General features: G+C 39.4%; 1 protein-coding gene across 2 annotated transcripts in view; it reads left to right on the top strand.

The window, feature by feature from the left end:
• The window catches only part of COL22A1 (collagen type XXII alpha 1 chain), a 231,224-nt gene that overhangs the window by 59,388 nt on the left and 155,482 nt on the right, over positions 1-16,354 (top strand). For both annotated transcript variants that reach the window (XM_046920616.1, NM_001139439.2), the window contains one exon: positions 11,060-11,134. In XM_046920616.1, the coding sequence (XP_046776572.1) occupies positions 11,060-11,134 (75 nt within the window). The remainder of the gene's footprint in view (positions 1-11,059; positions 11,135-16,354) is intronic.

The following is a 16,354-nucleotide window of genomic DNA, read 5'->3' as shown; positions in this document are numbered from 1 at the left end:
TAGCCATGGGGATGAACTCCAACTCAACACTGTACTGTCATCCCATTGTGTGCTTTGTAGGTGATCATCAATATGTCTGCTAATGCAATGATCGACGACTCAGAGGAAACCCTGTGGTTCTTTGGGTTCAAGCATATTTTCATAGAATCATAGAATGGCTTGGTTTGGGAGCTAACCTCAAAGACCATCTAGATTCAAACCCCCTTAAAACAAATGAGGTTGCCAAACAATAAATCAGGCACTAGATCCTGTTGCCTAGGACTCTATCCAACCTGGCTTTGGACACCTCCAAGGGTTTTGCAAGGTGAAGCTTTGCCTCTTGCCCCAAGTAGGTGAATCAGAGAGAAAGGGGTGGACTCATGCCCCAGTGCGGCAATCAGCTCACAGTCTGGGTGGAAAGTGCTGTTGCTGCTAATTGCTTTTCTCTAAACCTTCTGCTGTTTGCTGACAAGTTCCTTGGCATACAGTCACTGTTTAACAAATAAAGGCACACAGTGTTTGTTTGTTTAGGGGCAGACACAAGCAAATGAGCCTGAAAGTGCTAAGGCCTAATGGCATATTCATAGCATAGGTTCAGGAGCTCCACTAAGAACTTTTGGTGGAGACTTGGTGACAGGCTAATGATTAGAGTAGGAGATTAACCTGGAGATGGGCTATAGGGCTGTTTAGTGTATGCTGTGTCGTTGCCGTTTTGCAGTTGTCACTCCATGTTTGTTTAGATATGAGTACCAGTAGCAGCATGGCCCCTTTTTGAGTCAAGATCATGAGCATGGCACAGATAAAAGTTAGAAATAAAGAAAAGCAGTGGACTGTGTCAAAAGGAGAAAGTAGAGACTCTTACATGCAAGCTGCTAGAGGTGTAAGTACACAGAATGGCCTGCCACATTGTTGGAAAAACATTATTTTTCACATTTATAGGCATGATGCAGGTGTAAGTGATGGAAGACAGAAGGTAAATCATGACAGCATAATTTAACTTTTTTCTCCTCATTTTTTACCAGGTTCAAAAACACTTCAAGCATTTACAAATTTCAGAACTCGCCCCACTTCCTCTTTCCTGACTTAAATAGGGTACAGCATTTTTTGGCTCTGCAATCAGCCCCTTCCTACTTTCTTTTGTGAAATGAATGCATGTAAAATTGGTGACCTGTGACCATAAAATGAATACAGCTTTTTTTTTTTTTTTTTTTTTTTTTTTTTTTTTTGCCCAAGCGGCACCTTTTGATCTTTATTACAGAGCTCTTAGCAAAGGATGGTATTTGCAGGTTGTATCTGAGCTAGAAACAGTAAATGTGGCTGGAAGCATTCCTGGGCAATGTTATACACTCATCTGTGCTGGTAAACTTCGAGAATGGTGTCTGGCACATTTTGGCCCAGACTAGTTAATGCTCTGCCTGGACATCTGTAGGGCCCAGATCGATGTTCATAACAAGCCAAGGAGTGTTCGTGGTCAGCAGAGGCCTGAGTTTGGAGGCAAAGGCCTTTTGTTAGCATAGATGTAAATCTGAACATGTCTCAGATCCAGGGAATGCACCCAACCATGCAAACATTGGGTGAATGTAACTGTGGTGTCTTTGATAGGTGTCTAGCCTGGAAACCATGTGTCCTTAGGTTTCCCCTCTCATAATAGGAAGAGACCAGCTTTTTCAGGGGTAAATCAATTCATCTACATTGAGTTCCTTCTGAGTTGCCCTCTGAAGGAACTGTGCTTCTCAGTACCTATAAAAACAAACAAAACAAGAGCATCCTCTTGCCTGGGACCTTGAATGTGTGTGGTGTGTATACCTAGTTCTAAGGCTTTAATACCTAGTAATATCTTTGCTTTCCCTCTGTGTGAGTTATGACAGCTACTGAATAGTGCAGGGCACTGAATGTGTAGTTGTTCATGGAACCCATTTTCTTACCACAGGGCTGATAGAAAGGGAGGGAGCGATGGCTTTGTGAATGCAGACATTTGCACTCCCACTGCACTCACTTGGGACCCTGTCAGCAGCCGGGGAAGTATGGAGAGTGATCCAGATGGATGCTGGCACATATTTAGAATAGAATCATAGACTCATAGAATCACTGAGGTTGTAGGAGACTTCTAAGATCATCTAATCCAACCACCAACCCATTGCCACCATAATATGGAGAAATGTTGCAGCGCTGCTGCCTTGAGACATTACAAGGAGCAGGGTGGGCTGTTTACTCAATCTGTGAGCTATTGGCCTCTTCCCATTTCATCGTGGCACCCAGCACTGTGGTGGGTCTTTTGGGTGGAAACCTCAGCCTGAATCAGTGTAGGCACCATTCAAACAGGAAAAGGTAAAATCCACCTTGGCTACAGGGATGATTTTCTCAGCATTAATGGACATCAGACCTCACAGTGTACTAAATAAAGCAGGATTTCAGGTAAAAAAGTGAAAATTACTTTAGGAATTAAACTGCAAGGTGGAATCATATAATTGCTGTGATGCTCTGTTTTACCTACGCATTGCTACAAATTATAGTGTTAGTGTAGAAGCAATTGCAGTATCATTACACTGTCAGTGCAGCCACAGTAATTGAAAGATGTGCCAGGTTTTTTCCTGATGAATTTATTTTCAGGGGTGGGTGGCACTTTAAGGATCACTCCATTTGCTGAGAAAGAACATCTGACAATGAATATTTTCAAAAAGTATTTAATTCATATGGGCAGAGCATGGAGGCATACTTTTAAAAGAAAATGTATTTTTAAAAGAGTACAAAAAAAGAGAAAGTCTGAATTTTGAGGCTTTATAATAGTCCATGCAGAATGTTTGATAGCAGAAAAAGAAGAACAAATAAAAGGAATGCTATATATAGGAGCCATTTTCATTATCAAGTGTCTGCAGGGAGTTAAGTGTTCCAGAGGAACTGCTGCACAGCAAACCATCTGAGTAACTGAAGAGCAGAGCTAATGGGGTCTGGGAAAGCTCCACTGAAAACTGGTTTCATGAAATCTTCTTAACTTTAAGAAGAATTTTCTCACCAGGCCCTTCCCTTTTAGTTTTAATGTTTGATGGGAAGAAAAAAAAAAAAATCACTGTGGAAAAACATAACAATATCAACTACTAAAAAAAAAAAAAAAAAAAAAAAAAAAAAAGGAAAAATAAATGAAGCTTGTTCTATACAGCCAACCTATTCCCCAGTAGATCCTTCAAATCTCTCTTGCTTGCAAGGTTATTGTGTAGCTCTGAAAAGCACATCAGATTCAGAATTCATCTTTGGACACTGGCCAAAGAACAGTTATTCCTCACAGCTGTTTTGAATTCGGATCTAAATTTTTGGGAGACAGCTTTTAATGAGGCCTGGTTTGCCAGGCTGTTTCCTAAGCTGTAGATAGAATTTGCGATGGGGTAAAGATCTATGTCAGAAAATAAGACAGTTCAAATGTTTAGGTCAGGAATATGCTTTGTAAGAGAAAAAGGGAACTTTCTGTTGCCAAACATGAAAAAAAAAGAAAAAAAAATAATGGTAGAGATATAGAGAATAGCTGAAAGTCTGGTAGTGCACTGGATTCTGCTGAAATTCTGGAATCCCAAAATTTTTGGTTTGGAAAAAAAGCAAAACGTGGTAATAAATAATGCTTGCTTTAACCTTGTGTTTCTCTTCTCACTTCTGCTTTATTCTTGTGTAACTTGACAGCTACATGTGTTCAGCATTCACTATACACAAGTCTCTGGAGAAGCCCTTGGCAGCTGAGGACTTATTCTTGAAAGAATAAAACTGAAATTGAAGAAACTGTTTAAAAAGAGTCCTAAGAATAAAGGGATAGAGCACTGGCAACTAAGGACTGTTTTTAGTACTTTGTATGGAAGGCTTCTCCATAGAGAACCCTGAGGAGCGGTAGGACCACACCACTCTTAGCTGGGGATCACTGATAACAGACATGGTAATGTGGCTTTAATCAAGCTTTCCAAGGGATGGAGTTGTCTTTAAAAGAATGTTGGATTTTTCACCAGAGGGAGAAGAGGACCTCATGACCTAGTCTAGTGGTAGAAAAAAGTAATGTCAGAAAGGAAAAATGGCCTTCTAGTTTAGATCTGTCTTGATTCAGCTTTAAAGGGAGAGTTTGATAGATTTAATAACTCAATAGAGTGCAAAATAATTTCTCAGTTTCTATGTTTATAGACTCTAAATGAGTCTTTGTCTAGAACAAATACTCTTTTCCCTTTCCTTCCTTCCTTCCTTCCTTCCTTCCTTCCTTCCTTCCTTCCTTCCTTCCTTCCTTCCTTCCTTCCTTCCTTCCTTCCTTCCTTCCTTCCTTCCTTCCTTCCTTCCTTCCTTCCTTCCTTCCTTCCTTCCTTCCTTCCTTCCTTCCCTCCCTCCCTCCCTCCTTCCTTTCTTCCTTCCTTCCTTCCTTCCTTCCTTCCTTCCTTCCTTCCTTCCTTCCTTCCTTCCTTCCTTCCTTCCTTCCTTCCTTCCTTTCTTCCTTCCTTCCTTCCTTCCTTCCTTCCTATCAGCCTTTCTCTCATCAGTCTCTCTCATCACTTTTACTTTCTCTTTGCTCTATTCTCCCTCTTTTGCTTTTCTCTTCTTCTGCCCCTTTTCCTTCACTTTCCTTTAAAATACACTTGCTGGCAAAGAGAGCTGAACTATTAGATCATTCACATTATTCTTTTCTAAAATTTTAGCACTATTATAACAGATTTGCATCAATATGTTATTAATGCTAATTTAGTGCTAGTGAAACTTCCTGATTTGACAGGCTCTGCTGATATGTGTCTTACAGTGAGTATATTCTGCAAGATGTACTCCCTCTTTTAATTTTAAAATGTTCAACAGCTTTGGGATTTTTTTCATAGAGAGTGGGCTAAAGGATGATATGTAAAACTGAGGTTTAAATCACTCATTATCATAAAAAATCTCAGTATGATTTGCTTAAATAATAGAAAAAAGGTGTTAGCTTCACTTACAGAAAACTACACTGTGCTTCCTTGAACCAAGAAGCTCAGATGTACCAAGTCAACATGTCCAGTGATTAGCAGGGTTCAGAGGAAGACATCACCATCACAATGAGTGGGACAGAGAGCCTCATTTCCTTAAGGTTCTTAAGGATTTTTATGATGGAGTTGCTTCACCTAAATTTAAATGACTTAAAATAAAGCATCCAGTGCAAAAGAGATGTGTAATCTGCCTATATTCAGTGCAGAAAAGGATATCTCCAAAGAGTGGTGCATCTCATCTTAAATGTGATTTTCAAGACAACTGTAGAGGGTGCTAAGATAGTTCAGATTAGGTAAAGGCTTTTCAGTGCCCAATGTATTGAACCATTTCTTGGTGCTTTCACTTTGAAATGAAGCACTGTAAAGGTCATAATCAGTCTGGGATGAGGGCATCTCCTGGGACAGCATTCTTGGTAGAAAAACAAAGCTTCTAGGGGTAATTTTAATGTTTTTCATTAGGTTTTATCTCAAATACACAGCTCAGAAGTTCTCTCTCTCTCTCTCTTTTTTTTTTTTTTTTTTTTTTTTTTTTTTTTTAGTGTAGAGGAAATCAAGGGAGAGTAGTCTTTCTACCCTAGAGTTAAACTTTGTGAATACCTGTCCCAACTCTCTTATTTTGTGAAAAACAATAGTACTTTATCAGGTGCACTGTTACTTTAAGATGTATGAGCACCTTTTGAAAGGAAAACTGAACACTTTTTTGAAGGATATACAAAATCCATTCATCTTTGAGATTTGATTGTCACTACAAGCACAACATTTTTTTTTTCTCAGTATTTTCTGTTACTGTTGTGTATTTAAGCCACTCCTGCAGCAGGCACTTACTAATCTAATATGTTCCAGAGAACACTGTAGATTAGAGTAAGAGAGGACAGGGATGAAGGTGGAAAAACAGAATCTTGGATGTGGGATGCTCATCTCCTGTCAACTCTGTGTGCCTGTCGATTTCTGTAAAGATCATCAGCATGCCTGGAACACAGAAGTTATGAAAGCATCATCCTTGAGTCAGTGCCAAGTCTTGTGTGAGACTGATTCAGGTTTTCTCTTTCCTGAGTGATCAGGGATCCATAAAGAGTTCTGAAAAAAAGGATGTGAAAAAGGAAGCTAGAGAAAAACAAGTGTTTATCCTACATTCAGCAAGTTAGCTGTTGAGGAATCTGTCTGTAGTGGAAGGAAATGATCTACAGTTATCCCAACAAAACGGAGTCCTCACTGGCAAGTGTGGACTACTAGGGCATAACAATATTATGAGAGAAGAAAGATACCTGGGAAAACATTTAGCTGCCAAGTGTAACACTAGCTATAGGCCTTTGAAATGACGATAATGTATTGCTATTCAAAAATGAAAAGTTATACTTAAGTATATGCATATGCATTAATGGTTTGCTTGATCTTAAAAAAAAAAAACACAAAAAAACACAAAAACAAAAATACAACACCAAAAAAAAAGGGGGGGGGGGGGGGGGGGGGGGGGGAAGAAGAAAAAAGCACTTATGTAGAAACCAGTAAAGAAAATATTAAAGAATGGGAATTATTATGTATCTATTCAGGGATTATTGTTTTATGGGAAAGAGATCATCTCTAACACAATTTCTTTCTTTCTGTGTGAAGTTACAGTTTGGCTGATATAGTAACTACCAGATACAGCACATTTCTTCCTAGGTATTGTTACAGGCTACTTAATGTCATTTGCTTTACAAAGTAACAGTGGATTAAGAACTGACTGATCTCATGTAGCAGAGATCAGCAGAAAGTCATCATTTCTAGATTAACTGCAAAAATGTATCGATATCTTGACATTCTCCCAGATTTCCATGAGCTGCATGGCCAGAAGTGTAAAGTATTTGATGATAGAATTTGCAGATAGAACAAAGGATTGGTGGAATAATGCATAAGGTGGAGGATAAGGAAGTAATTTTAAACAAAATACGTAAGTAACAATGTAGTTGCAGTACAGACTTCATTATTCTTTCTGCTACTGGTGCTGGATCTCATTGCTGCAAACCTGAGGAATTCTCAAACCACCACAAGGGTTAGCTCAAATTTTGGCCTGGCAATAGCATAAAGAATGGGTATAAGCACTCTTCTTTTGGTGTTAAAATGTTCACCCTTATCGGGGATCTTGTCGAAAGACTTCAACAAGATGTTGAAGAAAGGAACAGCTTTTGTCTTCCCTTTTCTCTCTGTGCATTTTCGGATATAGAGCCGGGATATGGTGTTAGTTGTGACCAGCTGATGTACTTTCAGTCTAGCACACTCTTCCTTTGGATGCAGGAATCAGCTAAGTTAGATAATAAAACCGTAATCTTTTATATGCCTGTGTGAATTATTCTGTAGCTGGAAAGCAAGCATTACAGTCATTTTCTTTCCCTTGTGGGCTGTTTCTTCTTATACATTAGGAGCAGACAGGAAAGGAGAGCAAGACACTTGTAAATAAAGGCCAAAGTGAGGCTACAGTTCTTTAAGAGGTAATAAGAAATATAAAGGGCAAAGTTATGAAAAGAGATTATTTTTTTGACATGGGTATTTCCTTGTTTTGTGGCAAGACATTTCTGTACCAAGGCTAGGCGTATGGTCTTGCTTTATAGTCCTGGTTCAATCAGCTAAAGCTAGGAAGATTTTGCTAGTCCAAACTTATTTCCCTGCTAGGAAGCCATAGATCTGTTGAGGGACTTGTAATGTCATTAAAGATTGGAATGATAATTTATACATCTACAGTTGATCAACATTACTTCCCGATTTCATGAAGAGGTACCCGTCTGTGTTTGAGCTTGCTTTATTCTTCTTTTTATATCTCTCAGGAGTCCTGGACAGTGTAGGTGAATGACATTTCAGTGATTTTACTCATGCTTTCTGTTTATGTATTCTTTATTTAGGAGAATTTTGCTCAGATGGTTGATTTCTTTCTCTGCTTATTTTACTGTATAGCAGTACCTCTTCCATTTCTAAGACTGGGTCTCAGAAGTGCTGCATATAGTAATTGACTCAGTGCCTATAGCCAAAAGAGCATTTCTTAGAAAAATGATCATAAATAAATAAATCCTAAACATCAATACAACATGGGACTGTTGATACTTCTAAGTAAATCTTTTATCAGTACAGCTTGGTTATGAAAGGGAAAAGAAGTGGCTTAACTTTAGCTCTTGCAAGTCTTAACACTTTCAATTTTAAAAATTTTCCTATCAGAGTAGAACTTCCCTATTATGTTGAGAAGTTGTACAGACCTCTTAGAAGGAGAAAGAACCAGATGGTTTCATCTGATAATGTGAAGTTGTATACAGGCTTGAATGAAATATTTTGGCTTTCAAATCACCAGGCACCTGGGAGCATTAGAGACTTCTGGTGAAAACGTACATGAAGTGACTCTGTGCATCAATCCATATTGGTTTGATAGGACAAGAGGTAATGGCTTTAAGTTGTGCCAGGATTGGTTCAGGTTGGATATTAGGAAAAAATTTATTCTCAGAAAGAGTGGTGAGGCATTGGAAGAGGCTGCCCAGGGAAGTGATGGAGTCACCATCCCTGGAGGTGTTCAAAAAGGAGGGTAGATATGGCATTGAGGGACATGACTGAGTAGGCACTGTGGGGATAGGTTGATGGCTGGACTAGATCATCTTAGTGGTCTCTTCCAACCTTAATGATTCTATAATTCTGTAGTTCCTAATGTGATACTGCACCTACCTCTAGTGCCTCCAGACCTAGAAGGACATAGATCTGTTATAACAGGCCAGACAATGGCCATGAACAGGACTGTTGGAACATGAGGGCTGGAGCATTTCTACTGTGAAGAAAGGCTGAGGCTACTATGCTTGTTCAGCCTGGAGAAGAGAAGGCTCTGGATATACCTTACTGCGGCTTTCCAATTCATAAAAGAGGCCTACAAGAAAGATGAGGAGACAATCTTTACCAGACTGTATAGTCTGGATAGGATAAGACGTAACAGTTTTAAATGAAAAGAAAGAGATAGGTTTAGATCATAAGGAATAAATTCTTCACTATGAGGGTGGTGAAGAACTGGAACTGGATGCCTAGAGAACTTGTGGATGTTTCATCCCTGCAGATGTTCAAGGTCTGGTTAATTAAGGTCCTGGGCAACCTAATTTAATGATTGACAGCCCTGACCACTGGAGGACAGGGTCTTTAAGGCCCTTTCCAACCTAAGTCATTCTATGACTCTGTGTGGTGAAAAAGGTGCATTATATCTGTAGAAGCAGGAGCCCTGAAGATAGCCCTATACAGATCTGATTGCATGATTCTAATTGGCAAAGATATGTAAAAATGCTTTTGATTATCTCAAAACTCCAACAGGAATTTGACTGAGGTACTCTAAATGTATTGACAAACTCCTTGCCTAAGTGAACTATTCAGTGCCAGGCCCTTATTTGAGTGAAGGCACTTTGGTATTGCTGTGTGGATACAAAATTGCCCCAGTTCTAAATGCCTTGAGTAACATAAACAAGCAGGACTAACTGCTTTCTGGCCTCGCTTGCTACTGCAGCAAAGGAGTGGGTGGTTGTATTCAACTGCTTTTGATTTCTGCATTGGCTTCTGGGGCTTTTGGCAATGGCTTTTACAGTCCCCTTTCATTTGAGCTTAGAGTACCTCAGCTGCAGCTGATAATCTGGTCTGTAAATTCATCAGTGCAATGGAACAGGAAAAATATCTGATTTCATTGCTAGGCCTAACTAAACATTGTGGAATATCATATTTTTTTATTGAGAGTCAGGAAGTGGGAGGAGAACTGCAGCCTGCTGGCAGCATCCTCAGAAAAGACATTCTTATAGCACAATTTCAGATGTAGCCTCAAACACAGTTCAAAGTGGACCTGCTGTAGAAAGTCTTCAGAGAGCCTCTAAGTTAGGGGTTCATTTCTGTTGTCTCGTTAAACTGATTCCTTAAGCTATCTGACCTCACTGATTACCAATTATCTATTGATCATAGAATCATAGAATCGCTAAGGTTGGAAAAGACCCACAGGATCATCCAGTCCAACCATTTGCCCTTCACCAATGGTTCTCGCTAAACCATATCCCTCAACACAACATCCAAACGCTCTTTGAACACCACCAGGGTTGGTGACTCCACCACCTCCCTGGGCAGCCCATTCCAGTGCCTGACCACCCTTTCAGAGAAGTAGTATTTCCTAACGTCCAGCCTGAATCTTCCCTGGTGCATCTTGAAGCCATTCCCTCTAGTCCTATCACTAGTCACACGAGATTTGGTAAAACAAAGCATAAATAAATGCTACTTCAGTGGTATGGTGGGAAAGAGGTGAATAAGCAGACAGATCTCTTCAGAAAAGTGTATGGTGTTGACACGGATTGGAAGTATGAGAAATTACTTCTTATTTTCACAATCTACTTTGAAACCCTTTTGTTGGGCTAAATATACTTTAGAGTTTTGCTCATACTTAATGATGCCTTCTGCTTGAACAAACTCAAGGAACACAAACACATAAACATTCCTGGCCCTAGAAGAGGACAGGGGAATCAAGCACAATTCAGTAAGATATAAGAGACTGGGCTTCATTTTGTCTCTGATTCTAGTTAGCTATTGGACCATTGTGTGACTGAAGTCACAGAATCTGTGCTCCTGATTCCATTTCCCGTCTTGTTTCTGTTTTGTCTAGTTAGGGCTGGGATTTTTTTGACTAGGAGCTGTCCTATCTGATAAGTTTGAGCAGTACTGCAGGGAGAGCTGGGCACTGAAAAATTCACTTTCACCAAATCTGACAGTGGAATTGTATTTTAAACTTTTGCAGTGACCTCCATTGAGATTTATGGAGCATTGAAAGAGAAAAACCCAGTGTAATGTCCTAGCTTAAAGGAAGACTCTGGTCATTTGTTATGTTTGGCTTCTTGTCTGGCCAGTCAATAAAGAAGTGGCTTAAAACCAGACATAGCATGTTGGGTTTCTTCCTCAGCTTTTGGTTAACGGATGGGATAAGGGAAAGGAATTTAGGGCATGTAGAGACAGGAAACAGAATTATCGTTGTGGGACAATGTTGAAGTGTTGGACAAAACCCAGTAAATCAGATTTTGTTAGGTCCGTAATTTATAAAATGTTTAATTAACCTATGGTGATTTTGTACTGGTTCTCTTGTTTTTCAGATGTTCTGTGTCCAAATGTTCATGTGGAAGGAGATCGATTCAAGCACACTAATGGGGAAACAGATGAGATTCCAGGTAAAGAGACACACTTTTCTACTGTACAGCTGAGAGCTGAAATAGTGTATGTTTCATGTGTGATTTTCTTGTATGTTATCTCTTTTAGCTGGCATTTTCTTAATCCATAACATTTTGAGTGATGGAGAAGTAGGACTGTAGGGCTGGAAAAGAGCTGACCATGAAGAGTTGACCATCTGTTGACCATGAACAGAAAAATAATCACGAGCTTTTTGCTTTCATATGACAGCAAATTAAAAATCTAGTGGAACTTAGAGTAGAGGATAGAGGAAAGCAGTAAGCCTTTGAGATGTCTCTTTTGTTTGGGTGTTTTTTTGACCACTCAAGTTTTTGTGAGTTTTAATGTCCATTTATTTGATTTCTGATTGTTGTTGGATGTCAGACTTCAATGGCAATTGTTACTGAAATACAGCTTATATATATGTGTGTGTGTGTATAAGAAAACACAAAATGAGAGAGAAAAAAGAATGAGTTCATCTGAAATACTAGTGTAAAAGCCAAAGGAAAGCAGGTTTGTTGGGATCTCTGCTTTCCCTTGGGTTCTGATACATTCTTCCAGGCAGCTAAAGGAGTTAACACGTCAGACATATGCAAAGGCTGTGCCTCTTTTATAACCCCCAGATACAATTTGAGCTGTTGGCAGGGAACAACTTTCCATCAGGGATGTGCTTTGAATATCTCTGCCTGACCCAAAAATTGCAGTGAGAAACAGGATGCTCTTCTGCAACTTGATTATGAATAGAAATGGTAAAGGTCTGACAGCTCTGCTACACTTCAAGAGTTTTTTTTCGTTGGGGGGATTTGCACTGCCTGCACAAAGTATCAGTTCAACTCTACTGTCTGTAGGCAGCTTATTTTGGCTGCAGTCTGGCTTTACTGGTGCCTGTGATAATGCTGAGTGGTAACATTTTTTCTGGTTGTTAGACCCACAACTATAGCCCCCAGATACCCATTCTCAACTGCTGTCCACCTCTAGGTCTTGTATCAACCTGTTCTGATAGTCCTTCAGTCACATGGCTGTGCAAACAGTAGAGCTATTCAACAGTTAGTCCTACTGATTCTGATTGAGTCTATTTGTGATGGAATTTGCTGCTCAAAAAGAGCAGGAGGACTGTATCCCTCTCACATGACCATCTTCTACATGATGATTTCCAGAAGGCCGATGTTGCAAATGATTGTCAGCGTCTACTCTGTATTAATCAGAGTAGAATTTTAATTCATGTACTAACTGATACACTATATCCTTTTGTTTTCAAAAATGTATCCTCCATTGAGAAATGTAAAGAACAAACATTCCACTTCAGATCTGATACATGATTTTTTGTCTACAGTATATACATATATGCATGTGTATCTACATATGTATTTATGCTCCTAAGTTTCTGACTTATTTTTCCTTTAATTTCTGAATCTGACTTCCATCCTAGACTGCATGTCAGTGTTCAGTATTTTAACTTTAAAGATGTCTTTTCAGTGTAAAGGCTCATCATATAATGAACAATAATAACAAGGTTATTATAATACTTGACTAAGAACATCTCTGTCCGCTCTCCATCAAAACAAGACGTTTTATATAAAGCTCCTAATTGCTCTTACATGGTGCAACAGTGATTTCATTTTGTTCTTGTACCTTTTGTTTAGGGATTTTTTGCCTTTTATCTGGACAATGCTGAGCTGAAGTTCTGGGTCTGCTTAGGGTCATTGTGTTGCTGGAGATTAATTGGCAAAGGACCAAAAGGCTTTCTCACTATTTATGTATTCCTTACATTCACTGTAATGGTTTTGAAAGACTGTAGGCCCTTGGGTTCAATTCCAACATAATTTCATTGCATTCTCTAAAGTTAATTGGAAAAATTCCATTGGCTTAGGGTACAGTATATACTTTTCCAAAGGAATGTATTGTGCTGCTAGTTGTTGCTGAAGGGCTTTCATATGATGCATTGCAGTTTTGGGGAGCAGCCTCACACCTGTGAGAGCATTTTGTGAGAGCATTGTGAGAGTCCTGTGGATTTCTATGGATTCACTGCTGACAGCACAGAGTGGAAGGCAGTTCTTCTGTTAACCCATTCTCGTATATTCAAAGATTTGCAGTTAATACCTCTGTCTTGCACTCCACTTGGATAGCCAAAATTGAGCCTTGCCCAACAGGCTCCTAGCAAAGCACTTCACAGCTGCATGCTGCCCAGACTTGCTTCTAAGCTGACACAAAGTGGATCCCGATAGGATGGAAGTTGCAGTAAATCTCTTTTTCAGGGTAGGGAAAATTGGGTTAAAAGACTTCTTGCAGCACACACCTTTTACCTTTCTCAGACAGGAAGGAGATCACAGAACTAAGAGGAAGAAAAGACTTCCCGGGGATCTTCCTTATTGTCTTTTTACTGAAAGCAATGCAGCAGCTGATGTTACAGACAGTTGTTTTACACAGAATATCACTAGTGCCAGCCCTTTCTTGTATACCATACATACATATAGGTTGCAGCATGACCAACAACTTGATGTGTGTCTGCAGTTAGGTGAATGTGAATTGAATAATTGTAGATTAGCAAAAGTAAGAACTAAGGCTCGATCATAATATGGGCTATAGAAGGACAAACTTTGTGAGATGAAGGGAATCAGGTGTATGACTGAGTGTGGAAGACGCATGAGATTTTGTTAAGGCTGAGGGTGAGTGCAGGAGTACAGATAGAGAAGTCCATTCACAGTCAGAAGACTAATTGTATCTAAAAGCATTCTATGAGCTGGAAGAGAACCAAATGCTAAGCTGGTAATTTCTCTTCAAAAGACAGATGATTTTATCTGTAGATAAACAGAAATAAGTTGATTTAATCTATCTGGACTCCAGCAAGTATTTATCAATTCTTACTGTATGGAAAATCAGTGCTAAAATTAAAAATGGTAGAGATAAATAAACACTGTAAAGTGAGTCAGAAGCTAGCTATCAGGGAAGTAATAATGATGGAGTTTCTAGGAAAGGCAATAACAAGCCACAGGTCTACTTTTCTCCACGAATATCCACAATATAAATTAGGATCAGGCTATCATGCAGGAATATAATTATAGAATCATTACGTTTGGAAAAGACAACTAAGATCACTAAAGACCACTAGTCCAACCATCAACCCAACCCCACCGTGCCCACTAAACCACACCCCTCAGTACAGCATCTAAATGTTTCTTGAACACCTCCAGGGACAGTGGCTCCACCAGCTCCCTGGGCAATCTGTTTCAGTGCATTACCACAGTTTCTGAGAAGAAATTTTTCCTAATATCCAATCTGAATTTCCTCTGGGACAACTTAAGGCCATTATCACTCATCCTATCACTGTTAACTGGGAGAAGAGGCTGACTCCCACCTTGCCACAGCCTTCTTTCAGGTAGTTGCAGAGAGCAGTGATGTCTCCCTCAAGCCTCCTCTTCTCCAGAATGAACAATCCCAATTCCCTCACCCACTCCCCATTACATTTGTGCTTCAGATTCTTCACGGCTTCGTTGCCCTTCTCTGGACTCTCTTAATGACCTCAATATCATTCTTGTAGTGAGGGGCCCAAAACTGAGCACAGTACTCAAGATGCGGCCTCATCAGGGCTGAGTACAGAGGGATGATCTGGGTTTGCCTGAAAATCTTGGGAATTTTTCCATTTGATTTGAGACTATTTGTTGAAAGTACCTGTTAGGGGAATTAAAGATCAGGAACAGGATTTTGTGCTACAAATTCATTCTCTCAAAACTGGTGGTGTCTTTGTCTGTAGACTCTTGTAAGCCACAGAGTTATACAGTTAAAGAAGAAGGCAAAGGCCATTACTGGATAAGGTAAAGCAGGATAAGGTAGAGTAGGTCTTTTAGAGATAGGGAGGAATTTATGCGAATGGACAGGGCTTTGGCTGCAGCTTATCTAGAAAAGTGTGATCACATTTCCTTTGCTCAGGAAATACGGATTTGGTCTTGAGAAGCTAATACTGTGTTCAGGAGCCAGACAGACTATTTTCAATAGATTACAAAACTGGGTTTGGTTACTCTTACCATGTGCAGGTGGAAGAGGGAGATATGGCTGCTTTCCACAAATAGATCAGGGGAGTAGCTGGAGGGAGATTAGGGGAATCACTCAAGCTAAAGGACAAAGAGTATTATTAAAAAATGGATATCAGCAATTTAAGAAATACATTCAGGTAAGACATTAGAGGAAGGTTTAAAATTGTCAGAGATATGAAGGCCTGGAATAAGCAGCAAAGTAGTAGTAAAGGAGACAAATAAAGAGCAATGAACAGGGCTACTTCTCATAGCAGAGGGCTAAACTCTGTGACCCTCTGGTATCACAGCATTTAAATGAAAAGTCACAGCTATAGCATCCATTGAGAACTGACACAATGAAATAGGATTGCACGAGGCAGGAATATATAGGCAGCTTTACTGTACTACTGATGCAAATTTTGGCAGTAAAGTGAAGCAGCGTCTGCTGAACAGTTCACGAGATGTAAATTCTGAACATAAATGTGAAACACTGAGAATTTTGAAAGAGAAAGAGAAATCTGGTTAGGATACCAGGATAAACACTGCTTCTTTTCCAGGAAGTATGATACTCTAAAGCAATGCTTAATGATATTTAAAATGAAGTTCTTACAGCATTCTAGTGGGTACCATGCATAGTTGTTGTTTGTTTTTTTTTAATCAAGAAGGGAAATGTAAACAAAATAGGGTTTAACTCATCTACCCTGAAATATGCAAAATAAAACTGCAGTTGTAAGTCTTAATCCCTCTTATATTGCTATACTGTCATTTTGTTTCCATCAGCTTTTAGCAAGGGATCATAGCCTACTACTAATCATGTCCAGGCAGGAAAACACAATGATATCATTCTGCACCCTGAAGATGTATCCCTTGTGTATTTTTATGAACAGTTATATTGCATTGAAACAACAAATAAAATACCAAGCTATTGGAAAAAAATTATACTTCATGGGGTTTTAAAACTTCACAATTGAACTATTTGAATTATTTTAGACCTGCAGAATGTGGGGTTTGATTGCAGTAATCTAGATGATCTCAATAATTACGAATGAGCTGAGCTCTGCTCTTCAACATATTCCACCAGGTGGGACAACACTCCTCAGCAGATATTGGCTCCTCTTTTCAGAGTGAATCTGCTACAGAAGTAAAGAATGACTTGCAATAATTCACATAAAATGCTGAGAAAAATTAACCCTGGGGAGAGATACTTCCAAT

Source organism: Gallus gallus, chromosome 2 (genome assembly GCF_016699485.2).
Source record: "Gallus gallus isolate bGalGal1 chromosome 2, bGalGal1.mat.broiler.GRCg7b, whole genome shotgun sequence".
NCBI classification, from domain to species: domain Eukaryota; kingdom Metazoa; phylum Chordata; class Aves; order Galliformes; family Phasianidae; genus Gallus; species Gallus gallus.
The sequence above is the reverse complement of the archived record's forward strand: the minus strand, read 5'-3'. Positions and strand labels throughout refer to the sequence as shown.